Source organism: Meles meles, chromosome 5, assembly GCF_922984935.1.
Source record: "Meles meles chromosome 5, mMelMel3.1 paternal haplotype, whole genome shotgun sequence".
Classification (NCBI taxonomy): domain Eukaryota; kingdom Metazoa; phylum Chordata; class Mammalia; order Carnivora; family Mustelidae; genus Meles; species Meles meles.
Genome location: NC_060070.1, coordinates 83204251 through 83229550, shown reverse-complemented (window position 1 = coordinate 83229550; position 25300 = coordinate 83204251). Strand labels below are relative to the sequence as shown.

Genomic DNA, 25300 nt, shown 5'->3' with positions numbered 1-25300 from the left:
TTCCTTAGCTCATTCATCACTCACAACATGTCACATAACACAGCAAATCTCCTGTTTCCTGGAATAGTCTATCTGAAGCAATACTCTACAAGTGCTTTTTAGTAAAAGAATCATGATACTTCACCCAAAAGTAAATTCACAAAGCTCAGTAATGGAAAACAAAAACAAACAAAACAAAACAAAACAAAAAACCTTACAAATTATATAGAATTCAAAGAACATTTTATTCATCAAAAATAGGAAAAACATGGATTATACAATTACTAAAAGAACTGTGGTTTCAAGTAAAATTAGTATCTTACATTTTATATTATTACTAAAAGAAATGTGCATTTATTTAAAAAATCTGTATCTTAAGCCCATGTAATTATTTATAGAGTGGATTACTACAACTTTTCTCTAACTAAATTTATACCAAAAGAGCATATTTAAAAATATTCTATCCATAACCTCTTCCTAATGAACAATTATAAACAAAAGTCTACATCTTGACTTCTGAAATTTAAATTATAGAAGGAACTGTGTTTTATTTTTCTTTTCTTTTTTTTTAAATTTCTTTTCAGTGTTCCAGAATTCATTCTTTATGTACCACAACCAGTGCTCCATGTAATATGTGCCCTCCATAATACCCACCGCCAGGATCACACAAACCCCCACGCCCCTCCCCTCCAAAACCTGTTTGTTTCTCAGAGTCCACAGTCTCTCATGGTTTTTCTCCCCCTCCGATTTCCCCCAACTCACTTTTCCTCTCCATCTCCCTATGTCCTCCATGTTATTCCTTAGGCTCCCCCAAGCAAGCGAAACCATATGATAATTGACTCTCTCTGCTTGACTTATTTCACTTAGCAGGAACTGTGTTTTAACTATCTCATTATTTCTTCAATTTGTCTTTATTATTAATTCTATAATGCTAGCTACCTTTGCCATCCTAATCAGACTTACTGAAATAATAATGCAAATACATCAAGTTACTTAAAGGGTAAAAACTTGGAAAAAAAATTTTAAAAACCTGTAAGAGGCATACCTATATTTTATATCTTAAAAATATATGTGCATGAAAATAAAGAGAATTTTTAAAATATTACTTATTTTCACTTTGTTAAACAACTAAATTACTATTAAATTAACTCTTTTCTTTTGGAAGAAGGGACCTTTTCTTCTCAAAAATCAAACTGCTTATTTCACTAAGCATGATACGCTCTAGTTCCATCCACGTCGTCGCAAATGGCAAGATTTCATTTCTTTTGATGGCTGCATAGTATTCCATTGTGTATATATACCACATCTTCTTTATCCATTCATCTGTTGATGGACATCTAGGTTCTTTCCATAGTCTGGCTATTGTAGACATTGCTGCTATAAACATTCGGGTACACGTGCCCCTTCGGATCACTATGTTTGTATCTTTAGGGTAAATACCCAGTAGTGCAATTGCTGGGTCATAGGGTAGTTCTATTTTCAACATTTTGAGGAACCTCCATGCTGTTTTCCAGAGTGGTTGCACCAGCTTGCATTCCCACCAACAGTGGAGGAGGGTTCCCCTTTCTCCACATCCTCTCCAGCATCTGTCATTTCCTGACTTGTTCATTTTAGCCATGCTTAGTGAAATAAGTCAATCGGAGAAAGACAACTATCATATGATCTCCCTGATATGAGGACATGGAGAAGCAACATGGGGGGGTAGGAGATAGGAGAAGAATAAATGAAACAAGATGGGATTGGGAGGGAGACAAACCATAAATGACTCTTAATCTCACAAAACAAACTGGGGGTTGCTGCGGGGAGGTGGGATTGGGGGAGGGGGAGCGGGCTATGGACATTGGGGAGGGGAAGCGAACCATAAGAGACTATGGACTCTGAAAAACAACCTGAGGGTTTTGAAGGGTCAGGGGTGGGAGGTTGGGGCAACCTGAGGGTTTTGAAGGGTCAGGGGTGGGAGGTTGGGGGAACAGGTGGTGGGTAATGGGGAGGGCACGTTTTGCATGGAGCACTGGGTGTTGTGCAAAAAGAATGAATACTGTTACGCTGAAAAAATAAATAAAATGAGAAAAAAAAAAAAAAACCAAAAAAAAAAAAAAAAAAAAAAAAAATCAAACTGCTATGGATGCACAAAGTGCAATCTTTGTTAGTATTAGCATGTTTTTTAAAAAATGCCAAGAAAGGGGCGCCTGGGTGGCTCAGTGGTTTAAGCCTCTGCCTTCGGCTCGGGTCATGATCTCAGAGTCCTGGGATCGAGCCCCGCGTCGGGCTCTCGGTTCAGTGAGGAGCCTGTTTCTTCCTGCCTCTCTGACTACTTATGACTTCTCTCTCTCTGTCAAATAAATAAAATATTAAAAAAAAAAATGCCAAGAAAGGAATGATCCATGCATGAAACACAATCTCATCACAATCAAAATGCAAACATGAAGGGGGAAATGGTATATCCAAGACAGAGGAGCAAATCATTTTCCTTAAGCAAATCAATCAGAAGATTAAAAAAAAAAAAATGAAGCTTAAGTCTTCAAATTTAATCATTAATTTTTACTTATAAACCAGTATAGTTTTATCCAAACCATGTTTAATAATTTACTTTTTTAAAATTTAAGATGAAATATATTGACAGAAGACTTTAATAAACTTAATTTGTTAATTGTAATTAACAAACCTAATAGCTTCTACTGCTAGCCAAACTGGAGGGAAAAAAATAATAAAGGGTATAACTGACAATTCATGAAAGGAATATTATATGAAACAGAAATGGAGAGAATTCTATCAAAATGAAATATTTAACATAATGTGGATTTATCTGGGATCATTCCCAAGGTTACAGATACCAAATGTACCACACTATAGAACCAGATCCTATGCAGAGCCGTAGCATAAGCACGAACTCTTTTTTAAGAAGCAGATTACCAAAATATGTTTTTTCAAGTTATCATATTTTACTATCAAGAGATAAAAGAAAAGCACATAATAATAAATGTGCTTTAGGACAAAACCACTGTCTACATTATATTATTTTTAAAATTTATGAAAGCATTTTTCTAAAAGGACAAAAGGAACTATTAATGATGGTTAGCTGGTGGGAAGAGAGGAAGAAGACTTTTACTTTATATCAGTTAGATTACTGACTTTGCTTACCATCCATATACTACTTTTTCTTTTCTAACAGTGCAGCTATGGGTCATTAAATGTTTTTTTTTTTCAAAATGTTAAAAATACTATTTTTAAAAAAATATATTTCAAAAAATATATACTTCAAGAGTCAATAATGGAAAATCTTCTCAGGGCAAAATTGTTGAGAAGAGATAGAGCATAAAACGTGAGTTAAGTTGATTGCTATTCAATTCAAACATCCCCTTACATAGTTCTCTAAAAAATATTAGAATCAGGAATGTTAGAAATTCTTTTTTATCCTTGGAGTCTAGTTCAACACCTGGCCTACAGCATACAATCAGTGAAAAGAATATGAATAAAATACAGTCCCTCAAGTATATTTCTCAGTCTTCACAAAAAATTCTAAATATTTCCAGTGGCAGAAGCAGATATTATAATTAGAGCATCATGATAGTAATTATGACAGTGATTCCTTTCCCAGTTTAGTCTGGTCATAATCCAGGCCTTATTTTTTTATAATCCCTGGTACTCAGCACAAAACCTGACTGACAGTCTTTGCTAAATCTTGAGCAATCTAAAAATTTACAATAACAAAAAGCTACCATCCCCCAAATTATCCTTACTTAAAATTTTATCATTTTCATAGCAACAATATACCTAATAGAAAGAAATATAAACACTTTAAAGATTATAGTTCAAAGGTCAATTCACAAACTTAAATTTGAATAAAAATCTTATTTTTCTGCCCTTGAGGTCTAGCCTCATTTCTTTCAGACCCAACAAATCTCTGAGTAATCCACGTAACTAATTTAACTTTAGTTTTCATTTTAGAGATAAATTTGAAAGACAGTCTTCAGTGGCCATACTGTATTCTATGTTGGAGATGTGAAGTCTTATAAGCACTTTGTGGTTCTCTAACATTTATTATACAGATTTATAATTGTATGAATATTAAATTTTTTATATTTATTTTTTCAAGCTAGATTTAAAAACACCAATATGTTAATTCTTCAAATGTCAACAATTCTTCAAATTCTATGATCCCAACTAAGCTATAAACCTATAAAAATGAATATATTAGCAAGAGAGGCTAATGAACAACTGTCCTCTTGATATCAATTTATCCTCTTGATACCAATACCAGGGCTATCCTGAAAACCACTCACCACACTCGATCAATTAACCTAAAGGCAAATGAAAACAGCAGATGATGAGATGTTCGCATCCTTTTGTTGTGTTACCTAAGCTTTTAATTTGGAGATGGGTTAAGGAAGAAGTACAGATTTACTGAGATGTATCAAAACCAATGTACAACTCACAGTACCTTAAACTGCAGATAAAAAGTTATAATGCTGGGAAACCTGGGTGGATCAGCTGGCTAAGCATTTACCTTTGGCTCAGGTCATGATCCCAGGGTCCTTAGGATGGAGTCCCACATCAGGATCACTGCTCAGCAGATCCCCCCTGCTTATGCTCGTTCGTTCTCTCCCTCCCTCCCTCTCTCTCTTACAAATAAACAAAATCTTGGGGGGGAAAAAAAGTTACAATGCCTACATATTACAAAGTTGGGCTTATTAATCTTATCCACTGGGACACTTTACATCTCTTGCTTTATAGGTAAACATGAATTCCACATATCAAAATCCGTTTTACATAACCTTTCCAAGAATGCATCTATGCTGAAAAATTAAGGATCAGTTGCATTTGCATTCTAACAACTTCAAGACAACTAAGTGTGTAACTGAAGAAGAGAAGCTATTATATTTTAGGGGTTCTCACCTGAGGTAATCAAAGATTTGTCTTAAATGTTAATATTACCAATGCCTTTCTATGAAAGCTCAGACCTAAATTAAGGTAAGGATATTTCCCCCATCCCAGCGCAGAAGCACACAGTTTAAGAGGCCACCTGATCTAAACTAAAAGTGTTACTCCTTCAGTTGCTAGAGTGGTCATTCATATCACTCTGAATGTTTACCAGTTTCCAAGTCTAACCCTCACCACAAAATTCCTGTTCTTAGGTCACTTTCTCATAGAAGTTCATCTAATTCAAAGAAAATGCTATCAACTAACTACTTAACTTTTAAAAATTATTATACTGGATTTCACACAAATGAAATTCATTTAAGAGTTTGGTCATCCTTGAATGAACTAATAGTTATAACAAGTTTACAGAGCCAAGAGACTGAAAAAGACAAAGAAATGTATCAGATTTATAAAAAAACATTCATAATGTTTCTGTGGTTTATAAAGGCAAAAATTATAAATCATTTAATAATAACAGGCTAATTCAATAAACTATGGAACATTTATATCCCCAAAATGACAGGTTCATTACAGTTTATAATATACATTTTAATATGTAATCACATCAAAAATGCCCAAACACATTAATAAGTAAAAATTATTCCTCAATTAACATGTATTTTTTTCTTATTTTAAGAGTTTTTAAAAACAAAAGATACATAAAGGCAAGGACTTTTTTTAAACCGTACTGTTTACCTAGTGTTTAGAACCAGTAAACCTATAGTTAGACTAAAGGACTGAATTAGGAACCAAAATATGAAATTTACATGCTTAATTATTTTAACAGAGCTAGCAAGATAAATGGCTTTTAAAAATAACTGCATTTTTGAAGCCACCTTGGTATAGTCATAGAACATTTAAGCCTCAAAGATACATTAGAAATTAAGTCAACCTGCCTTCATTTTATTTATGAGAAAATTAGAGGACAGAAAGATTCATTTTCTGAAAATCATTAAGGAAAAATAGTAAGAAAAAGACAAGAGGCAGTTCAAGTTCCATAGCTCCTCAATAAGCTATGACCAAAACATAGCTACTCCACAAATCGGTATGTTATACACATACGTCAAAATGTGAATATGTTAAAAAAAAAAAACAAATAAGTTAAAAAACAAAACAAGCATATGTATGGGGTGCCTGGGTGGCTCAGTTGGTTAAGAGTCTGCCTTCAGTCATGATCCCAGGATCCTGGATCAGCCAGGCATCTGGCTCCCTGGTCAGGGAGTCTGCTTCTCCTGGTCAGGGAGTCTGCTTTCCCCTCCCCCTACTCACTCACTCTCTCAAATAAATAAAATCTTTTTAAAAAATCAAGTGCAAGTAAAATCTCAAATTTTCAGAAGCAAACATTAGAGATAAATCAGTTCATGTGAAACCCTGAAGGGTATTTAATCTCATTTCTTCCTTCCTTCAACTTATCCTTTTAAGAGCTCACTTATAATAATGGTATTATTTTTGTACTGTATTATATTTTGCTTTAATTTCATCACCACTTAAAATAAATTTTTATTAAAATTAAAAATTAAAAACTTTATTTGCCTCTAAAACAGCATTCTACAAGTTGCAATTTAAATACTCTGTGCAAAAGATGGCATACATCATGATTTCCTTTACATAAAGTTAACTAAAATGAAGAATATTTTTAACGGACACATTAAAAATGTTACAAAATTATATAAAAACAAATGCAAGAAAATGAACCCAAGACTTAGAATAATCATTTGCTTGGGTGGGGAAAAGATGGGAAACATGGCAGGATCATGTGGTAAGATATAAATAATTATCAACACCCTGTGTTTTGTTTTAGGGGGTAATCCTAAAGGTGCTTATAACTAGAATTAAAAATATAACTATTAGGGGCGCCTGGGTGGCTCAGTGGGTTAAAGCCTCTGCCTTCAGCTCAGGTCATGATCCCAGGGTCCTGGGATCGAGCCCCGCATCGGGCTCTCTGCTTAGCTGGGAGCCTGCTTCCTTCTCTCTCTCTTCTGCCTGCCTCTCTGCCTACTTGTAATCTCTATCTGTCCAATAAATAAATCTTTAAAAAATATATATATATAACTATTATTAGAATAAAAGTTAAGTAGCTACATATATAAAACAGGCCATACAATATTCAGTGGATATGAAGTACCAGAGATTGTTATGAATCCAAAGAGTAGAGAAAAACATTTAATTTTTAAAAGGCTCAATTTGGAAAGCATGAGCTTATGGTGTGACTTTCCTCAGCTTGTACCCCCAAATGTATTTTTATTTTTTTTATTTTTATTTTTTATTTTTTTTAAAGATTTTATTTATTTATTTGACAGAGAGAAATTACAAGTAGACAGAGAGGCAGGCAGAGAGAGAGAGAGGGAAGCAGGCTCGCTGCTGAGCAGAGAGCCCGATGCGGGACTCGATCCCAGGACCCTGAGATCATGACCTGAGCCGAAGGCAGCGGCTTAACCCACTGAGCCACCCAGGTGCCCCCCCAAATGTATTTTTAACAATGTTTCTTTTTTTTAAGATTTTATTTACTTATTTGAGAGTGAAAGTGAGATATCACAAAGAGGGGGAGTGGCAGAGAAGAGGGAAAGGGAGGCAAAGAAGACAGAAAGGGAGAAGCAGGCTCCTGGCTGAGCAGGGAGCCCAACGCCGGGCTGGATGCCAGGACCCCAGGGATCATGACCTGAGCAACAAGTAGACACTTAACCAACTGAGCCACCCAGGCACCCCATTTTCAACAAATTTAAATTAGAAGAAAAATTGTTTTCTGTTATTCTACTCTTATCCCAAGTGTCTCAATCATTCACATCTTTCTCCTCCTCCCTGGCCCCCCATGAACTTTGAAATTGAGAAGAATTTTTTAATTGTCATTAACATTTTCTTCTTCAGGATCACTCATTCACTACCATCTTGCAATCTTCCCTGGTTACCTTTTTATTCACTTGTCCAATCATTCATTCAATCAGTACTTAAGAGTTATAATGAGCCAGGTTCTATACTAGGTAACTGTACCAGAGAAAGTAAATAGTGGTATAAATATGAGGTTCTTGATCAGCTCTCAAGGAGCTTGTAGTCTAGTCTAAGCAGATATTACTAATAAACACAATAAAAAGAGACAAATAATAGAGAAACATGCAAAACTGGTACAAGGCAGGGAGGGCTGCACAGATGTAAACTGAAACAGCACTTTGCTGTTTAGTAAGGGGGAGGGAGGCTTAAAATAGAATGATAGCCTGTTCAGAGGGCCACAGGCAGCTGCAGAGGGCCAGAGCACAGGATACAAAGGAATGTGATAAGAGACAAAGCTAGAGGGCCTAAAAAAACAGAGGTCTGGATTTTAGTTTGTTTGAAAACGTGGTCCCCCTCTTTCAGAAAGGGCTGTCCATACACCTATAGAAACATCCTCTAACACAGGAATTCTTACCTTTTTTGTGCCATATGGCAGACTGGTGAAGCCTACTGATCCATTCTCAGAATGTTTTTATATGCATACAATACACAGGATTCCAAACAATTTTTATAGACACTCCACTCTTAAGGTAGTATAGCATAAGTGTGGGCTGTACACAGCTGCTTTCTTCTGGAACATGGTAAGGAAGGGGGAAAGTTAAGTTCACAGTGGAAAATGATGACAACCCTACCCTTCAGCCAGGTGATCGAGGTTAGCAGCAGTGATAAGTCATGTTGACCATAGGTACTCTTGATATGTAATGAAGTACTTTACCTCTCTGGTAGTCTGACCATGACTGAAACATCTGGCAAATCACAACTGGAGTACATTCCACAAAACATCTGACCAATACTCTTTAAAATAGTCAAGGTCTCTCAAAAAAAGTAAAGTCTCAGAAATTGTCAAAACCAAGGGGACCAGAGGAGACTAGACATGTCTAGTAAATGTAAATGTAAACTAGTAAATGTAATCTAGTATATCCTGAATAGGATCCCAGAAAAGAAATAGGACACTAGAGAAAACTGAGGAAAACTCAATAAAAAGTATATGGGCTTTAGTTAAAATAATGTAGCAATAATGGTGCAACTGTTTTGACAAACATACCCTACTAATGTACAATGTTACCAACAAGGAAAACAGGTGTGGGTTATACAGGAACTCTCTATACTATATTTGCAGTAATTCTGTACATCTAGGACTGTACTAAAACTTTCTTTAAAATATAAATAAGATGCATTGAGATTAGAAAGGAAATGACTTACACCGAAAAATTACTTTTTTTTTTTTTTAAAGATTTTATTTATTTGACAGAGAGAGATCACAATAGGCAGAGAGGCAGGCAGAGAGAGTGAGAGGGAAGCAGGCTCCCCGCCAAGCAGAGAGCCCGATGCGGGACTTGATCCCAGGACCCTGAGATCATGACCTGAGCCGAAGGCAGCGGCTTAAACCACTGAACCACCCAGGCGCCCCTGAAAAATTACTTTTAAAAAGCAAATTTGCAGTGTAATATCTGTGCTTCTTTATTAATGCATTAAGTAAGAGTATTTTCAGGCAGGCCTAATTGTGGTAATTTCCATGATGGATGTCAGCAGTATTTTAAGCTAGCTGCACACAATATAAAATTACCTGAGATTGCTATACTGACAGTCAAATGTATTGCTAACACTTCCGCAATTTATAGTCTACAGTCAAAACTGAAGATATGCTAAATCTTATGTAGAGTTTAGTAAATAGAAAGATGTAATTTGTTTTTTCCTATCCAAGTTCAAGACTACTCAACTCTACCCATAGACTGCAGGTTAAGAATCATCTTCTGGGGGTTGCCTGGGTAGTTCAGTCAGTTAAGCATCTACCTTGGGTTCAGGTCATGATCCCAGGGTTCTGGAATCGAACCCCACGTCAGGTTCCCTGCTTAGCTGAGAGTCTGCTTCTCCCTCTCCCCCTGGTTCATGCTCGCTCTCTCTCAAATAAAATAAATAAAATCCTTTTTTTTCTTTCTTTTAATAAAATCTTTTAAAAAAGCAGAAAGAAAGAAAGAAAAAAGAAAAAGGGCCTCTTCTAAAGGAAAGAGAAAATAAGCCTAGATGACCCTTGAACAACATGGGTTTGAGGTGCATGGCTCCACCTGTATGTGGATTTTTATAAATAAATTTATGCATAGTACTAATAAATGTATTTTCCTTATGGTTTTCTTAACATTTTCTCTTCTCTAGTTTACTTTATTGTAAGAATACAATTTATAATACATATACAAAATACGTGTTCTGTTTATATAATGGATAAGGTTTCTGGTTAACAGCAGGCTATTAGTAGTTTTTGAGGAGTCAAAAGCTATCCATGGATTTTTAACCATGTGGGAAGGGGTATTGGCACCCCTACCCGCCATGCTCAAGGGTCAACTGTACCAACACTAAATGGACACTCCATTGCAGGATCTCTCTAATGGCCCGGACACATACTTTATCTCATTAAGCTCTCACAACAAGCCCATCCCACAGATACGGCAGCAGGTCCAGAGTTGAATCCTCACGCTCAGCTGTGCCATCTTTGAAAACCCACCATAAACCACATTAGAGGCTTGTATTTCCAACCTAGGCTTCTATTTCAATCATCATTGGCAATTGATAATAATAATAAGAGGTCTTTATTACTTAAGGATTGAAAGAAAAAAATGCTTGTAGCACTTTGAGCAAAATGTCAAACATTATTCACGCAATTTCTTTAATTTGGGGTTTTATTTTTAAGTTGTAAATTTTCTCTTAGAAATGTTCACAGAGGGTCTTTTGAAATGTTTTTTGTTAGTTTTAGCTGATTCTTTAAATAACAAGAGATTTGCTCTAGAGAAGGATTTTATCTTTCTTTGGAAGAAGCCAAAACCATCTCCATTTAAGGACACATAAGCAGCTGCTGCACCACATTTTAGTTACCCATAAGAAAGGGAGGCAGGCGGAGCTCACTCTACTATAAACATAAAAAAAAATAAAATAAAATAGCAAATACCTCCTCCAAAATTGCTGAAGAGATTTAAAGATTAGAATTTGTAGGTGTGGTGATTGAGGTACATGTAATATATAGTATAAACAAAAAATCAGAAAAAATAGGAAAATAATGCCTACCCCTTTTCCAAAGAATTCTTTTCCCAGTTCTAATCTCAAAGACAGATTGTTCTAGGAAGTTCATATACCATTCCACTTACTCAAATTTCATCTGTATAGTAATTTTCAGGAAAACAATTGCTGCATTAAATGAGGCAATCCTTTTAGAAATATTACACACCTTAAATGTTTAACAAAAGGCATACCTATTTTCAAGAAAGCATCATTAACATTTAGAATGCCACTGATTAGGAATCTGTGATTATTTCATTTTTACTATAAAGTTACTCTTGATACTGCCTCCACTTATTAAAAGTTTAGTTAAGATTTTACGATAGTTTATTGCAGCTGTTAAAAAATCTTAAATACTGAAATTTGTGAATTGCAACTTTTCTTGGGGTAATATGTATCAGTTTAAACATGAAAATTATTATTCATAAATATATTAAAAGTTCTACCTGAAGAAACCACAAACTAATTAAATACATGTATTAGTTCTTACTTTATATGATAAAGCTAATTTTTTAAACTGAAATCAGTTAGTAGCCTGGTTTTCCCACACATACCCCTCTCCCATATACACAGTGGTATGAAGAAAGAGAACAAAACGAGACAGTAAAAGGTATTAAACATGATTTTGTGAAAATGTTTAATTATTGTATTGTTAGGAGCTAACCTTATGAAACTGTAGTATTAAAGCAACAGCAGCAATGGCACAATAAAAGTTGTTTGACTTAAGCCAGTAATATTCTCGCTCATTAAAATTCCTATATATCTATTTTAGTTCTTCAACATTATCACCATCAGTACACAATTATTTCTAAGCCTGAAGATTAATGAATCTTTAAAGGGAGCTTTCTGCCACCCACACTTTTCTTTTTCTCATTTATCTTCCATATACTTTTAAAAATTACAAGCAAAAAATGTGGCACAAAGTGTTAATGACCTTTCCATACTAAAAGGAAGATAAATGACATTCTAAAAAAGTTTGGTTGTGATAAGACTATGACTAGCCAATCATAACTTCAGAATTCTTGTGTGACATCATAAGTCCACCCTAGAGCACTTTTTCTCCTACACCTACTTCAATTGTTCCCATAAGTCCGGTAACAGAGTCAGAAAACTTCCAACTAAACACCGATAAGACTTCATACAACTTCACAATACTCCATACTGTAATCATCACAACAGCCAAGGTAAGAAAAAGAGTTCACTGATTTTGGCAATTCTTGTTTTCTATAATTTAAAATTACTGAACTTTTTCAAGAGTTAATCATGTTTTGTAAATTTCAGTTCCAAGTTAAACAATAAAATGTTTGATATGACAAAAACTTAATTTCTAAATAAATGCATATCTGTTCGGGGACTATAAGAATAAGACTTAACTTTGAAATAATAAGGGTCACATCATCTTTAACCTTGGTTATTGGTTTGTCATTTGAATTTGACTTTTTTACTTTGCTTTTCAAAAGTGAATTTCTGCCAATTAAAATATCTTTCAATTATGTTACCATATTTGGTGGTAATGGAGATTTCATTTCTTTAAGCAAAAACGGTGGCTTCATCTCATTATCTGTAACTGTGCTGAGAAACAGGGTAGGACTGGGCTTCCAGTTATATCTGTGAAACTATCAGCAGTTGTGTGATTGTACAACATGCACAGTGCTGGCATTACTATTCCAATATCATCATTATGATTCTTTACAGTAAATACTTAATAGAATTTTTTAAAAATATAAGACAAACTACTCTCAAAATCCTTTTGGGGACTTTTTCCCTCTCTATAAACTCCACTCAACTTTCAAAAAACACTTCTAAAAAGAATTCCATGATTTAATAAATTCTGTTACTTATATGAAATCCAATACCATATCATAAATAACAAGCTTGAAAATTTTAAAACACCCATCAAAAACACATGTAAAATTCTTTGTAAAATTAGAGAATACCAATTTGGCAATTTTAAAGAGACCTTATTTTGGTACAACATTCCTAAATATCTCATTTGAGTGAATTTGGTAAAAATGTTTATTCTGCCTATTAATGAATATACTGTTATCAAGTTACCACCCTCCCTGGTTTTTCATTATCCTTTCCTGCATTTAGACAGGGGTGATGAGAAAGAAGGAAATTTTTTTAAATGCCCAGAAATGAAGATGATACAGTAAATTTTATGACTTCTGTTTGAATTCCACTTACTCTTGATGTTACAATCCTCAGTTTAATATACGAAATGTGTCCTCATTCTTAAATCTCTATCAGTCAGGACATAAAGGACACTTTCACATATATGTCAAAATAAAATTTACCTCTGGAATTCCAAGTTCCTATGACAAATATTAACTCTATTGCTTTTTTCAAAAAGAACTTTGTAATTCCACAAGCAGCTTTCCTTAAGACATGCAAAAACATTTCTAATTTTTGCCTACCACTGAGGCACTGCAACTGCCTCTCAATATCTTTATATTCATAAAATTTTTTCCTTTGATATCACATAAAGGTCTCTTGGTGCAGGTTTTTGTTTACTTATTTACAAATTTTTACTCAAATACCTAACAAATTACATTCTCACACTTCAAATGGGATATTCATGAATTCTTTTATGGTACTAGAATTTTACTACATCACATATTGCTCCAAAAAGTTGAGAATTTCCAAAAAGAGCACAAAGTCTGCTGTTAAAGTTATCCTGAGATAAATCATGTATACAGGCTAATAAAAATTACAGTTACAGTGACAGCTAGTCAAATTTCCAAACATAAATGCCCTACTGCCAGACATTATGTCCCAACTAGTTTATCTCTATCATAAGGTGAAATTTAAGAATTGTCTTTGTTTACAAAGACAGGAGGCTTAAAATTAAGTGTTAAAAAAAAAAGTATCAAATGAAATAAAATAGGAAGAAATATGAAGAATGTATTGAAAAACTGGTTGTTTAAAAACATGTCAAAGAGCTAAAGTACTTGCTTTATGATGGGAAGTCAGTCATTATAATTTCCTGAAACTCAAATATTAGAACTATTTTAAAAGCATTTTAGTGGACATTAAGGAAAATAATATTCCAGAAAAAAAGATTTGGTTCATATTTTTATGTATTATTTCTTAATCTAATTAATTGGAGACAGAATAGTTGTATAAACAAAGTATTTGTATAAACAAAATTTGTATAAAAGAAAAAAATTTTTAGGGGCACCTGGGTGGCTCAGTTGTTAAGCATCTGCCTTCAGCTCAGGTCATGATCCTAGGGTCCTGGGATCGAGCCCCTCATCCGGCTCCCTCCCTGCTGGGTGGGAAATCTTCTCCCTCTCCCATTCCCCCTGCTTGTGTTCCCTCTCTCACTGTGTTCTCTCTTTCTCTCGCTGTCAAATAAATAAATAAATAAATCTTTTAAAAAATTTTAATGTAGTAAATGTGTTGTGTAATAGATATGTAATGTATTAGACTATGAAATATATTAATTTTTAAGTAAAAATTAAATGTAAATATTAGATTAAGTCTCTAAGTTAGACTATGTTTATTACCAATCCTAGAAATAGTCAATCAAAACTTCCTTCTTTATTTCTGAACAATCTTCAAAGTGTACTGATATATACCAAAATTTCATTTGATCCTTTTAACTCCCTACATGTGTGATACTGCATCTCTATTTTACATTAGGAAACAGACGCAAAAATGTGAACTGCAAGGTCACGGAGCTAGGAAATGGCGGTGCCTTGGCTGGAGCCAAGATTTTAGAATTCTAAACCACACGCACATCACATCCAGTGATCAGCACGGCTTAAAAATACATCATGACATTGGCAAAGCAAAATAAACTAAAGTCCTCAAATACTCTTAATGGTACCCTAAATGCAAAGTCAGAGGACACAAACTTCATTTAAATTCAAAACCACTCCATGTCATTGAAAGCTAAATTACACATGGGGCATTATGTCCTTAATAACCTATATAATATTCTCCTGATCACTTTTAAAGACAGGGATATAAGAAAGTTACAGATATCCTTGTTATTAAACAATAAACCATGGAAGGCAAAACTCAAAATAATTCACAGGCTTTTAAAAAAACGACAGAACATACCACAATCAATGTTTCCTTTAATTTGTTTCATTCCTAAAATATTCATGTCTTTGATCTATTTAGCCCTGATGCCTAAAATCTAGGTTAATTTTTCAAAACTTTTCACAAAACCACACACTTTTGCATTTTATTCCAGTTCCAATATTAAATCCTTACCTTGATTTCATTTCTGACCTGCTCACATTCTACCATTTAAAATATCCAACCCCATTTATTTTACAGTGCTCGAACAGAGAAATCTTGCTTTGTTATTTATGCTATGAAAATGATTTTCATCTAAACTGAATTAACAGTGTTGATCAGAGTAGCAATGGAATAAACCTAAAGGTTAAAAATCAAGGAAATAATCTTTCTAAATTACAGTTACCTAAAACAGATAATACAGTCTTTTGAACATTTCTAGAAATTGTACTTCGATTTTCTTACCCTACATTAATTCTGAAGCATATATTACCAAATAAACACAGTAAAATGAAGCCTGGGCCTACAGCTCCACCCCAGTATAATCACAGTCAACTGAGGACCTCTAGTGAATTTTAAAATGTACTCCACATTCAGGTCTTTCAAAAAAAAAAAAAAAAAAAAAAACACCATTTCACTTATATTAGTTCCTTCTGCACTCCCTTCCCACACCTTTTCCCCCAAAAGAAGAATCTGAAGTCTCAACTACTACAGGGTTAAAAAGAATACTTTGTGAATAAATTAATTTTAACATAATAAACAGATAATGAAGACAAGTCTACAGACAAAACAGCAACAGTAATGTGACAATTTCAAAGAGAAAATCTCTCTATGCTATTGTTTAATGAATTTTCCTCAAGGCAGAGCTTTACAGCAAGGAAAACATTTCATTATGGTGTCAATTTAGGGGTTGAGAACATAGTGATTTTTATGTTTACACAATTCTTTTCATAACCGGGCAGAAGCAGCCTGAAGCTTCTTTCAAATAGCCAGTGCAGACCAACAAAGTTCTGGAATGTTGATGCCACAAAGTAACTTCAAATAGAACATCCAAGTTTAATATTAGACAATCTCAAACGGAAAATTATTCTACCAAATTGAACTTCTGCATCCAATAGATGGATAATAAATCTATGATGAACTGTCCTGACTTGATTCAACAAGTCACAAAACACGCATATATAATCATTTCCAGGTATCTCCAGATATCTGTGAAAATGACAGTGAATAGTAAGAAAAAACAAAACCCCCAAATAATCTTAATATAGAGAGGTCCTGTACACTCAAACCTACAGAGAATTCTAATCTTCTGAACCAATTAAGTGGAAAAAGAACTCTAAAAAGTATCTGTAGGACTGTAGTGTTAGATGTGTAATACTTGAGTTTACTAGGAAAATATGCCTCCATTTACTAAAAGAAGTAAACAGCCCAAAATTTAAAAAAAGCAAAATTCTGAATTCCATAAAGAATCTCAGGAATTTAAGGTTTCAGAGAGAAAGTACTCCCCGAAATTGGAAGTTCAGAAAACTATGCAAAGCACTGAAAGTACCTAAATTATAGGTGAGGACTGCTGCTCACCATGTACTGCATTGTTTCAGTTTCCTAGCAAGTCATAAAGCAGACCACCAAAAGTTTTCCAAAGTCTACTGAGACTGAGGTTTGTTTTGCACAAGATTGCATCTAATATTACATTAAGAAATAGGACTCACAACAAAGTGAGGGCCCTTGCAGAAGCTGATATAGTAACTTTCTACCAAAATGTTGCCTACTATGGTACTTAGTGGGAAGATTAAGAGTTCCCTGTGGTTTGTCTCTTTCGTTCCTCCATTTCAAAAAACAGAATAGCATCTTGATACTTCCCAATTTCACTTTTTTTTGAGCAAATGAGGAAAAGTGGATAACAAAAGATTTTATAAATCCTACAAAGAATAGTATTCTTCCCATTCCTCCAAAAATGAAAATAATCATAGATCCCACAGTATACAAAATACTGTGTGGGTACTTTTCTGCCTCTTACATGTAAATCAAGAGATAGGAATAATGGCATTTCTACAACCAGATCCCTATCAAAGGATCTTTTATATTTTTCAATATTCTGATTCTACAGCCTGGGTGATGAATTTTTAAGTGTCCTTACTCCTTCTCTCCCATACAACTAATCTATATATATTTCCTTTAAAAGGGGAAGTAGGACTAATTTCTATCTCCATTATTGCTGATGCCAGGTACAAATTCAAAACCTCCCAATACAATCCATTTATGATTATCCTAAAAGAATGCTCTATTATCATCAGATAAAATGAATATCAAGTGAAATTACTTTTGAGGATTTCCATCAAATATTACCCTATTAACAGCTTGCCTATAAGGAATGGAGGAACTCATCTTTAAATACATTCATCATACCTTCATCAGTAGAGTTCATCTCCCTAGGGCATACCTCATATTTCACAAACACCAAATACCCATCTGTACAAAGCCTCCTTCAGGTTAATGTTAATACTAATAATTTATCTAAGATATAATCCTCTAAACTTCATTTCTCTCTTCTGTGACAGAGACTTGAAAAGGATACTGGAGATTATAATCTGTTCAACTACCAAATTCCGTTATTCCAACTGGTTAATCTGTTAGTCCTAGCACACTTTTGATCATTAACAATTTCCTAAAACTATTAAATTAAATCATAAGAATCCCTCATTCAGCTTCACTCAAATAGTTGTTACTATTTGTTACTCAAATAGTAACAACTATGCACTGCATACTAGAATACAAAATAAACATGCAGAGTTCCTTATACTCATGATCTACAAGTCTACCTGGGGACTTGTGAATCAAAATTAGAGCACAGCCAGATAGCTCTCCTGATATAGGTAACACTAAAGCCCTACTGAAAACCAGAGGAGATAACCAATTCTACCTTAATGAGTAATGGAAAGTTTCGTTAGGAAGTGATATCTAAACTGGGCCTTAAGGATCAACTGAAGTTTGCCTGGCAAAGAATCAAAGGTAGAGCGGGGCGGGGCGGGGGAGTGGGGGGGGGAAGAGGGTAGACATTCCAGGCACAGCCAGAACAACATGTGCAAAAGACAGAATCAAAAAAGGCAATGAAGTATTTATGGAAAGGTGACATGTTTCATGTGACTGAAGTCCCACTCATCAAAGTGTCGGGGTAGGGAATGACTCTTGTATATATGCTTCATGATGAACAACTAGCCAGCTTCCTCCTTTTCCATGTTTTTTCTCGAAGTAATTTTTAAAATCAGAACTTACAGACCATTTAAGTCATGAAACTTCATAAAAATGTAAGTCCTAATAGTTAGTTCTTATTCCTTTCTTAACTATTCCGTTATACATTTTCACATGAACTAGTCAAATACATAAAAGAATGAATAATGGGGATCTTCCCCCACATTTAACCAATAGCAGAAAAAAACTTAAAGCATGCATTTTCTTAAATGACAAAAAAGGCTTCATTTCTACAGTATTTTATCTGAGGAATTCAAACAAAAGTAATTAAATTTAAAAACACACTTAAGATGCCATCTACCAAGTAGTCGGGGTGTTAACAGCCCTTGTATTGGACAATGAAGAATATATATTACAGACATATATATGTTAGGGAAACACAGGTTTTACCAACTCTTTAAGAATGAAGTTTGATGTTAAGTTAGCTGTTTGGATCTCCTCACTATAGATCAATACTAGAAAGAGGCCAAAGTCTCCAGCCAAATGAAAGTGCAATCTAGTGTATAATTCAAAGCTAACAGAGCCAAACTGAGGTACTGAAACTACAGAATCTAACAATTGACCACATGCTTTGTAAACCTAAATTCCTAGTTCTCACTGATCATGCCTGAAATACATCTTCCCTCTCCCATTCTTTCAGTTCTCCTCTCTGCTCTTTCCAGCACTAGCCTCTCTCAACAGAGCTGACCGCTTTATCTAGGCTTTCGTGGAATGTGGAGAGATTAGGGAGAAAATGAAATCTGGAAACTGGGATAGGTGGTAATATCTTGATAAACAATGATATATCAACAAATGTTAACAGCAGTTAAATTGCAGGCTTCTTAAAAAAAATTCCATCTCTAATTTCTATTTCAAAATTTATAAAGAAATATCATAACTGACAACAAAATATCCCCGTCTTAGTAACTATTATCTCTAGATGCTTAATTTACAGATAATTTCTAACCTCTAATTTTTCTATAATAATGCATTGTTTTATTTTTGTTTCACTTATTACTTACCACAACTAATTAATTAGACAGAATAACTTATGGAAGCTCTGAAAGATAGCAAATGAAAACCACCATTCTTGAGTACAGGTCATTTCTAAATAGAGACTGTCTGTGGTACACAGTGAGATGATAATTTTTTAAAAAGATTTATTTATTTTAGAGAGAGGGAGAAAAAGAGCATGTGTGCATGCATGCAGAGGGGAGGGACAGAGGAAAAGAGAAACTTAAGCAGACTCCATGCTGAGCGTGGAGCCTGATGGGAGTGCTGGATCTCATGACCCTGAGGATCACGACCTGAGTCAAAACCAGGAGCCAGACGCTGAACCAACTATGCCACTGAGGTGCCCCGAGATAATAATTTTATTACTATGCCTTCTAAGCCTGAGAGTCTTCAGTACTTAATATCCAGTCTTGTTAAAATGTTACTCAAAATAGCATATTCTACAAAGCTACAAAATCATACAAAGGGATGACAAAGATGCGAATCTATAGTTCTGCTATAATGCTTCCCATTTAACTTTTATATTGGACTAAAATCAACATCTGCAAAGTAATTTCTTACATGCATTTGTTTTTATGAGATTTTCTCTGATGCTATTAATACACTAATGTTCACAACAGTTATGCTCACACGAAATAGTCTTTATGAAAGATATGTGAGAACTTTCGCTCAAGGAAATCGTCTGAAATGAGCTGCACCCTAAACCAAACTATACTTCTAGTCATTTTGAGAGGAGGAAACAAAGACTTAAGTTCTTACACTCCAAATACAAGACAAAAAAGACATCATGGTGACCCTCACCAAAAAAGACTACATATTTGATGTCATAAATACAAATATTGAGGAAGACGAATTAATACAAAATTGTGTCTTTACCTGTTCAGAGAATAGGTTACACGCATGATCCTAATCCATTCACTATTTTTACATTCCAGGCTACCCAAAAGAAGAGAGTGACGGAGCTCATATTTGGCTGCCAGCTTTTTACCGTTCTCTTCACCATTTAAAACCTGAGACTTCCTGCTTTCCTGGGGTCATGGAGAAAGTCCAATACCTCACTCGCTCTGCTATAAGAAGAGCTTCAACCATTGAAATGCCTCAACAAGCACGCCAAAATCTCCAGAATCTATTTATAAATTTCTGTCTCATTTTAATATGTCTCTTGTTGATCTGCATCATTGTGATGCTTCTCTGAAGTTCTCCTGCAATCTCCAGTGATGCAACTTGTCACCATCAGCTTAAAATCTGTCATCCCATGAAGAGGGGGAAAAAGTACTACATAACAGACCACTTCCTAAGTAGAAGAATTTCTTTTGAAAAGGTCAAGATTCAGGACAAAACAAATTTTTAGCAAATGTATTCACCCGTGGGATCGTGTAAACATGAAAAGAGCTCTATTTTCAAAAATTCAAAATGACTGTAAGTGTGCATAATGTAACTGTTGAATTCAGAAACTTACAGAGCTTGTAAGTTTCTATCCCACATATTCTCTGAGGATGAAGTAGGTTTAGTTTTGAAATTGCACTGCTAACCAGTTCATTTCACTTATAATGCATTAGCTTCACTCTTGGGGGTAAATATAATTTATATTGTACTGTAAAAGCCTCCGTGATGTTTATTAAATATTTTTCAGGTCTTCACCAAGTACCAAAATAATCATTCAAATGAAGAGTCATCATTTGAAATAGCCTACTGATTTCTCACATTTGTTATCTTATTATCTTCAGAACTCTTTGTAGTAACTCGCATAACCTACATTATAAAATAGAAATTGTATTATTCTTTCTTTGTACTACACTAACATTTTTTAAAGTTTATGAAAACCAAGTAGGAAAAGTAAGGCCATACTCTAACATAAATAAAATTTCTCTTAACCAACTTTTTCAAAGAATTACGGAATTCTAGTATATGAAGACAAACCATAAATCCGTTCTCTGTAGTACATTATGATCAGCAGACAAGAACTACTGGTTAACTTAACAGCTGAGAGTATGATTAGCCATAATTACTAATACACTAATAGAAGAGAGTCTAATCTAATTTCAGGCACTAACATCATCTAAGTACATAACTTAATCACACTATGTCTTTGAAATTATGAAATCTTAAGACTTTAGGATGATTTTATAGATTGTCTTCTATTCTTAAGCTCAGCCTCAATATAGGCAAGAAGAAGGATTTTAAAAAAGAATAAAAGGAAAATACATTCTTCCAAGCATTAAAAGAAATAAAATTTTGGGTTCCCCAAAATTAATTCTTTGATCACGTTTTGACATGACCTTTTTGTCCTACAGTTCGTAATAGAATAGAACTATTTTCCTTAACCTGGCAACCAAATGGTCAATACCTACTTGGTAGGCCATTCTACTGTGCTAAATTATAAACCCAGCAATATTAATCTACAATTTTTTTTTTTTTGCTGAATACACGTTCAATTTCCTCTCTGATCACTTAAAAATACCCTCCAACTCATAACAGAAGTAAAACTTGGTACTAGAAAATACATTCATTAATTTGTTAATTTAACTTGATTCAGTTTAGAATTAGGCCGAAAGTGGTTTATACCTATACTGCATAATCTAGTCATTTTAACTTCAATTCAAGACACATTACTAATATAGCAATACTAAAAGAGTAGAGAACACAAAATTTACTGTATGATATGCTAAAATGTGGTTACTAAAAGAATTTGAAAAGTCAGTAGTGACCTTGGTTTATAATATAAGTGCAACTAACAGATTAGTCAAGGAGACACTGTTATAAATTTTTTCTGGTTACCTGACAGGTACTAGAGATGGGGCAGTAGTTTTGATTCACTGATATTTGAGGAACAGACGAAAAAGGATCTCATACTGACGGGGAGATTTCAGCAAAGCCTCATCTATGGGCTGGAGATCCCTACTATCAACTAGAAAGCTTATAAATAATAAGCAATACATTCACATCACTGGTATAATTACTTGTGAAAAAAGTAACCCAGTTCTACAATTAGCTGCACTGATGTTAATATGTGAAAACCTGAAATGCTAAATTCTTTTCCTTTCATTGTATTGTTCATTATTACAACATCAACATCAAACTATAAAATGTGAAGTTATGGAATATTTCCCTAAGTAAAATAGAAGTAAGTTTTTTGTTTTTCTTTCTGACTTTAAGAGAAATTAAAAACCTTTTTCTTGAGGATTAAAGTATACTGTAACTCAGATTATAAAGTAGAACAAAAAAACCTATTCTTTAAATGGAACTTATTTATTCTGTTTATCATGATATGTAAAGATAAGATATAATAAAACAATGTATTTAAAATTTTTAAATACCAAATATTCTTTCTACTAGAGAATAAAATTTAATCTTAACTTACAGGATACTACAAATGAACTAATTTTTAAGTGTTTAACGTTGCCCTTTATATAGTAGTTGTTTCAAAATATTTATTTAATGCAAATCACCTATATCAAAAAGAACCTTCTTGAACTCAGTGAAATTGCTTTTTAATATAACTCATGATTGATATGGCCATAAAACAATCAATATAAGTAGTTTTGGTTTTGTAGATTGTTTTCAGTAAGTGACTTTTCTCAAAGTAAGATCAAGATTTCCTCATATAGACACAAGAGGGCAGACCTACATAAAATAATGAATTTTCTACTATTTAGATTTTATTTCTCCTCTAATTATTTTTTAGTCTTCTGGCAAAGTGAGAAACAAGTAAGTTTGTTTTTTTTTTTAATTTGCTCTTCTGAGGTATAAAATTACAAGCCAATACTATGTAGAAAAGTTGAAAGATTAAAAAAAGTCAAACATATTACTAATTTATTAAAGCATATATACAAAATGCTTTTTAACTACCAAGTGAATGTGTCATATTGTCACATCCTATCTATTTAGAGTGTCATCGGGTTCACAGCTTTCAGTGCACAGTTAGATCTTAAACAGTAAAAAAAAAAAAGGGACAAAAATAAGAAAAAATAAGAAAACCATTTCTTTTCAGAGTATGCAATAGAATATATAAAACACTCTCATATTAAAAATAAATCTTTTTCATTTTTTAATCATGTTAAACAAAAACCAAGTCACTTAAGTCATTTTATCAAATTTTTATTTACATTCTTGATTTATATAAAGTTTTCAGCAAAATATGCTGAAATCACTAGGTGTCAATATTTTGGCTGACAAAGCCTCATCATGATTTAAGTGGGGTACAAAATTTTATCTTCCTCTCTTTAAACAATGATTGCAACCCAGAACTTAGAAACATCCTAGGGAATGTAAAAGAAAAGAAGAAGGTTAACCAACTTCCTCAATAAACAGACCATTTCTTCACTTCTGCCTGAAAAGATGCACTGTGAGCTTAAAGGAATCCAATGGATACTGTTGTGTGTAGAGATATACACCTCCCAAGCCCTTCCCCCATTCTCCCATCCCCCAGAAAAGAAATAAAAGAAGGAAATGGTAAGGGATACATTCTTTCCAAAGAGAAGGCAAGACTCTGGTGGTCTTTCTCTTGTGCTGTAGGGTCAGAGAGGTTTTGGGGAAGGTGGGAGGAGAGGGGTGACACAGAACAGAGGAAAGACCCAAAGACAGTTTGCACATGGAGGTCTATATTCTAACCACCTAAAGGCATAGATAGCCTCTCTTCATTTACAAAGGAAAATGTTTCAGAGTACTACTCTACCAGCATTCTAGCTGAGTTAGTAGGAAATCATGGGAATCGAGGAACAGCATGAGCATGTGACTGTGAAGCTGACTCAATGATTATTCCTAAGAGCCAAACTTCCACATTACAATATTAACCTTTGGAGGGAGAAAAGCAGGGAAAGAAATCGTGCAGATCAAATGAGATAAACACTCTTGAGAGCTACTAGGTTCTATATAAATCTATGGTAGTATTAGATTATGACTCTGCCAAATTCCTTTCTTTGGTTGTAGAGAGAGGTTTCTTTCATGGTGAGAGTTTAGGAGTTGTGCCTGAAAATCATACACATTCTCACAATTTATCAGATGGTCTGATCCTTACTATGGCTCTTTCCTTTATGTACAAATTAGACAAAAAAGATGTCAATTCTTTAAAAGGTCTTTTAAGAAACAACTAAGATAAGAACTTTTATAATAAAGACAGCACTTGGAGGCTCCAAGGAGAAGGTATTCAAGAACTGTTTTCTGTAATAGTCCAAGAAGGGAATGAGAAGAGAAGTGATCATTTAAACATGGCAACTGAAGTGTCTTCAGTTTTCTTTACCTGCTTTCATCTCTCTACTACAACACTTAGGAGCACAACGAAGAGACACTTCCAAATACGGTTCATCAAAAAGCAGGACATGCCAGGGTGTGTGCAAATGTTGTCCTCTAGTATCCTTCTTCCTCTACCATGTACTAGGCAGAAGATTTAAATATAAGTTTGGCTCTATAGTGCACCTCCAAGCTTCTTATCCTCTTTGCATAGCTTCAAGGTTGGGAAAAACTCCAAAGCACAGGATTTTCCAAGTAGAGTAAAAGAAGTAAATTAGTACTCACTCCCTTAAATTCATTCAATTTGCTCAGTTATCCTTCTATCACACCTTCAGGTTGGAATATTATTACTTAGCACCCCATGGACAACTACAATTCTGTGCAAAAATACCAGCTGAAGAAATAACTGTCTGATCCCTGTTCTCATATAATCACAGAGCATTTGAGAACTAAAATATAATAGCATTTTAAAAATTAGGTTTCTGGAGTGCCCAGGTGGCTCAGTTGGTTAGGCATCTGCCTTTGGCTCAGGGCATGATACCAGAGTCCTGGGATCGAGTCCCACATTGGGATCCCTGCTCAGCAGAGGTCTGCTTCTCCCTTCCACTCTCCCTCTGTGCTCTCTCAAATAAATAAATAAAATCTTTAAAAAAAAATTTTTTTAATTATAAAAATTAGGTTTCCTATCTTTCAATCACTTGAACTGATAAATCACAAATCTGGTTAAATTGCTCTTCTCTGATTTGTATTTCAAACATCATAATAATGCTTCCTTTTTGTTATGTGGTTTTTATATATAATCAAGATTGTTCAGTACTGTGCCCAAAACAAGAATACAGAAGGTACATGGGATGTGTTCAGGATTCCC

At 34.1% G+C, this 25300-nt stretch overlaps 2 protein-coding genes across 4 annotated transcripts in view; one reads left to right on the top strand and one right to left on the bottom strand.

Annotated features, from left to right (window-relative positions):
* CEP85L (centrosomal protein 85 like) overlaps nucleotides 1-25300 on the bottom strand; it is a 167285-nt gene that overhangs the window by 84635 nt on the left and 57350 nt on the right. The gene's annotated exons all lie outside the window — the stretch shown is intronic.
* PLN (phospholamban) lies at nucleotides 11991-21678 on the top strand. The gene is made up of 2 exons (XM_046005492.1): nucleotides 11991-12116; nucleotides 20139-21678. Exon 2 carries the CDS (start codon nucleotides 20240-20242, stop codon nucleotides 20396-20398), a length of 159 nt encoding a protein of 52 aa, XP_045861448.1. The 5' UTR covers nucleotides 11991-12116; nucleotides 20139-20239; the 3' UTR covers nucleotides 20399-21678.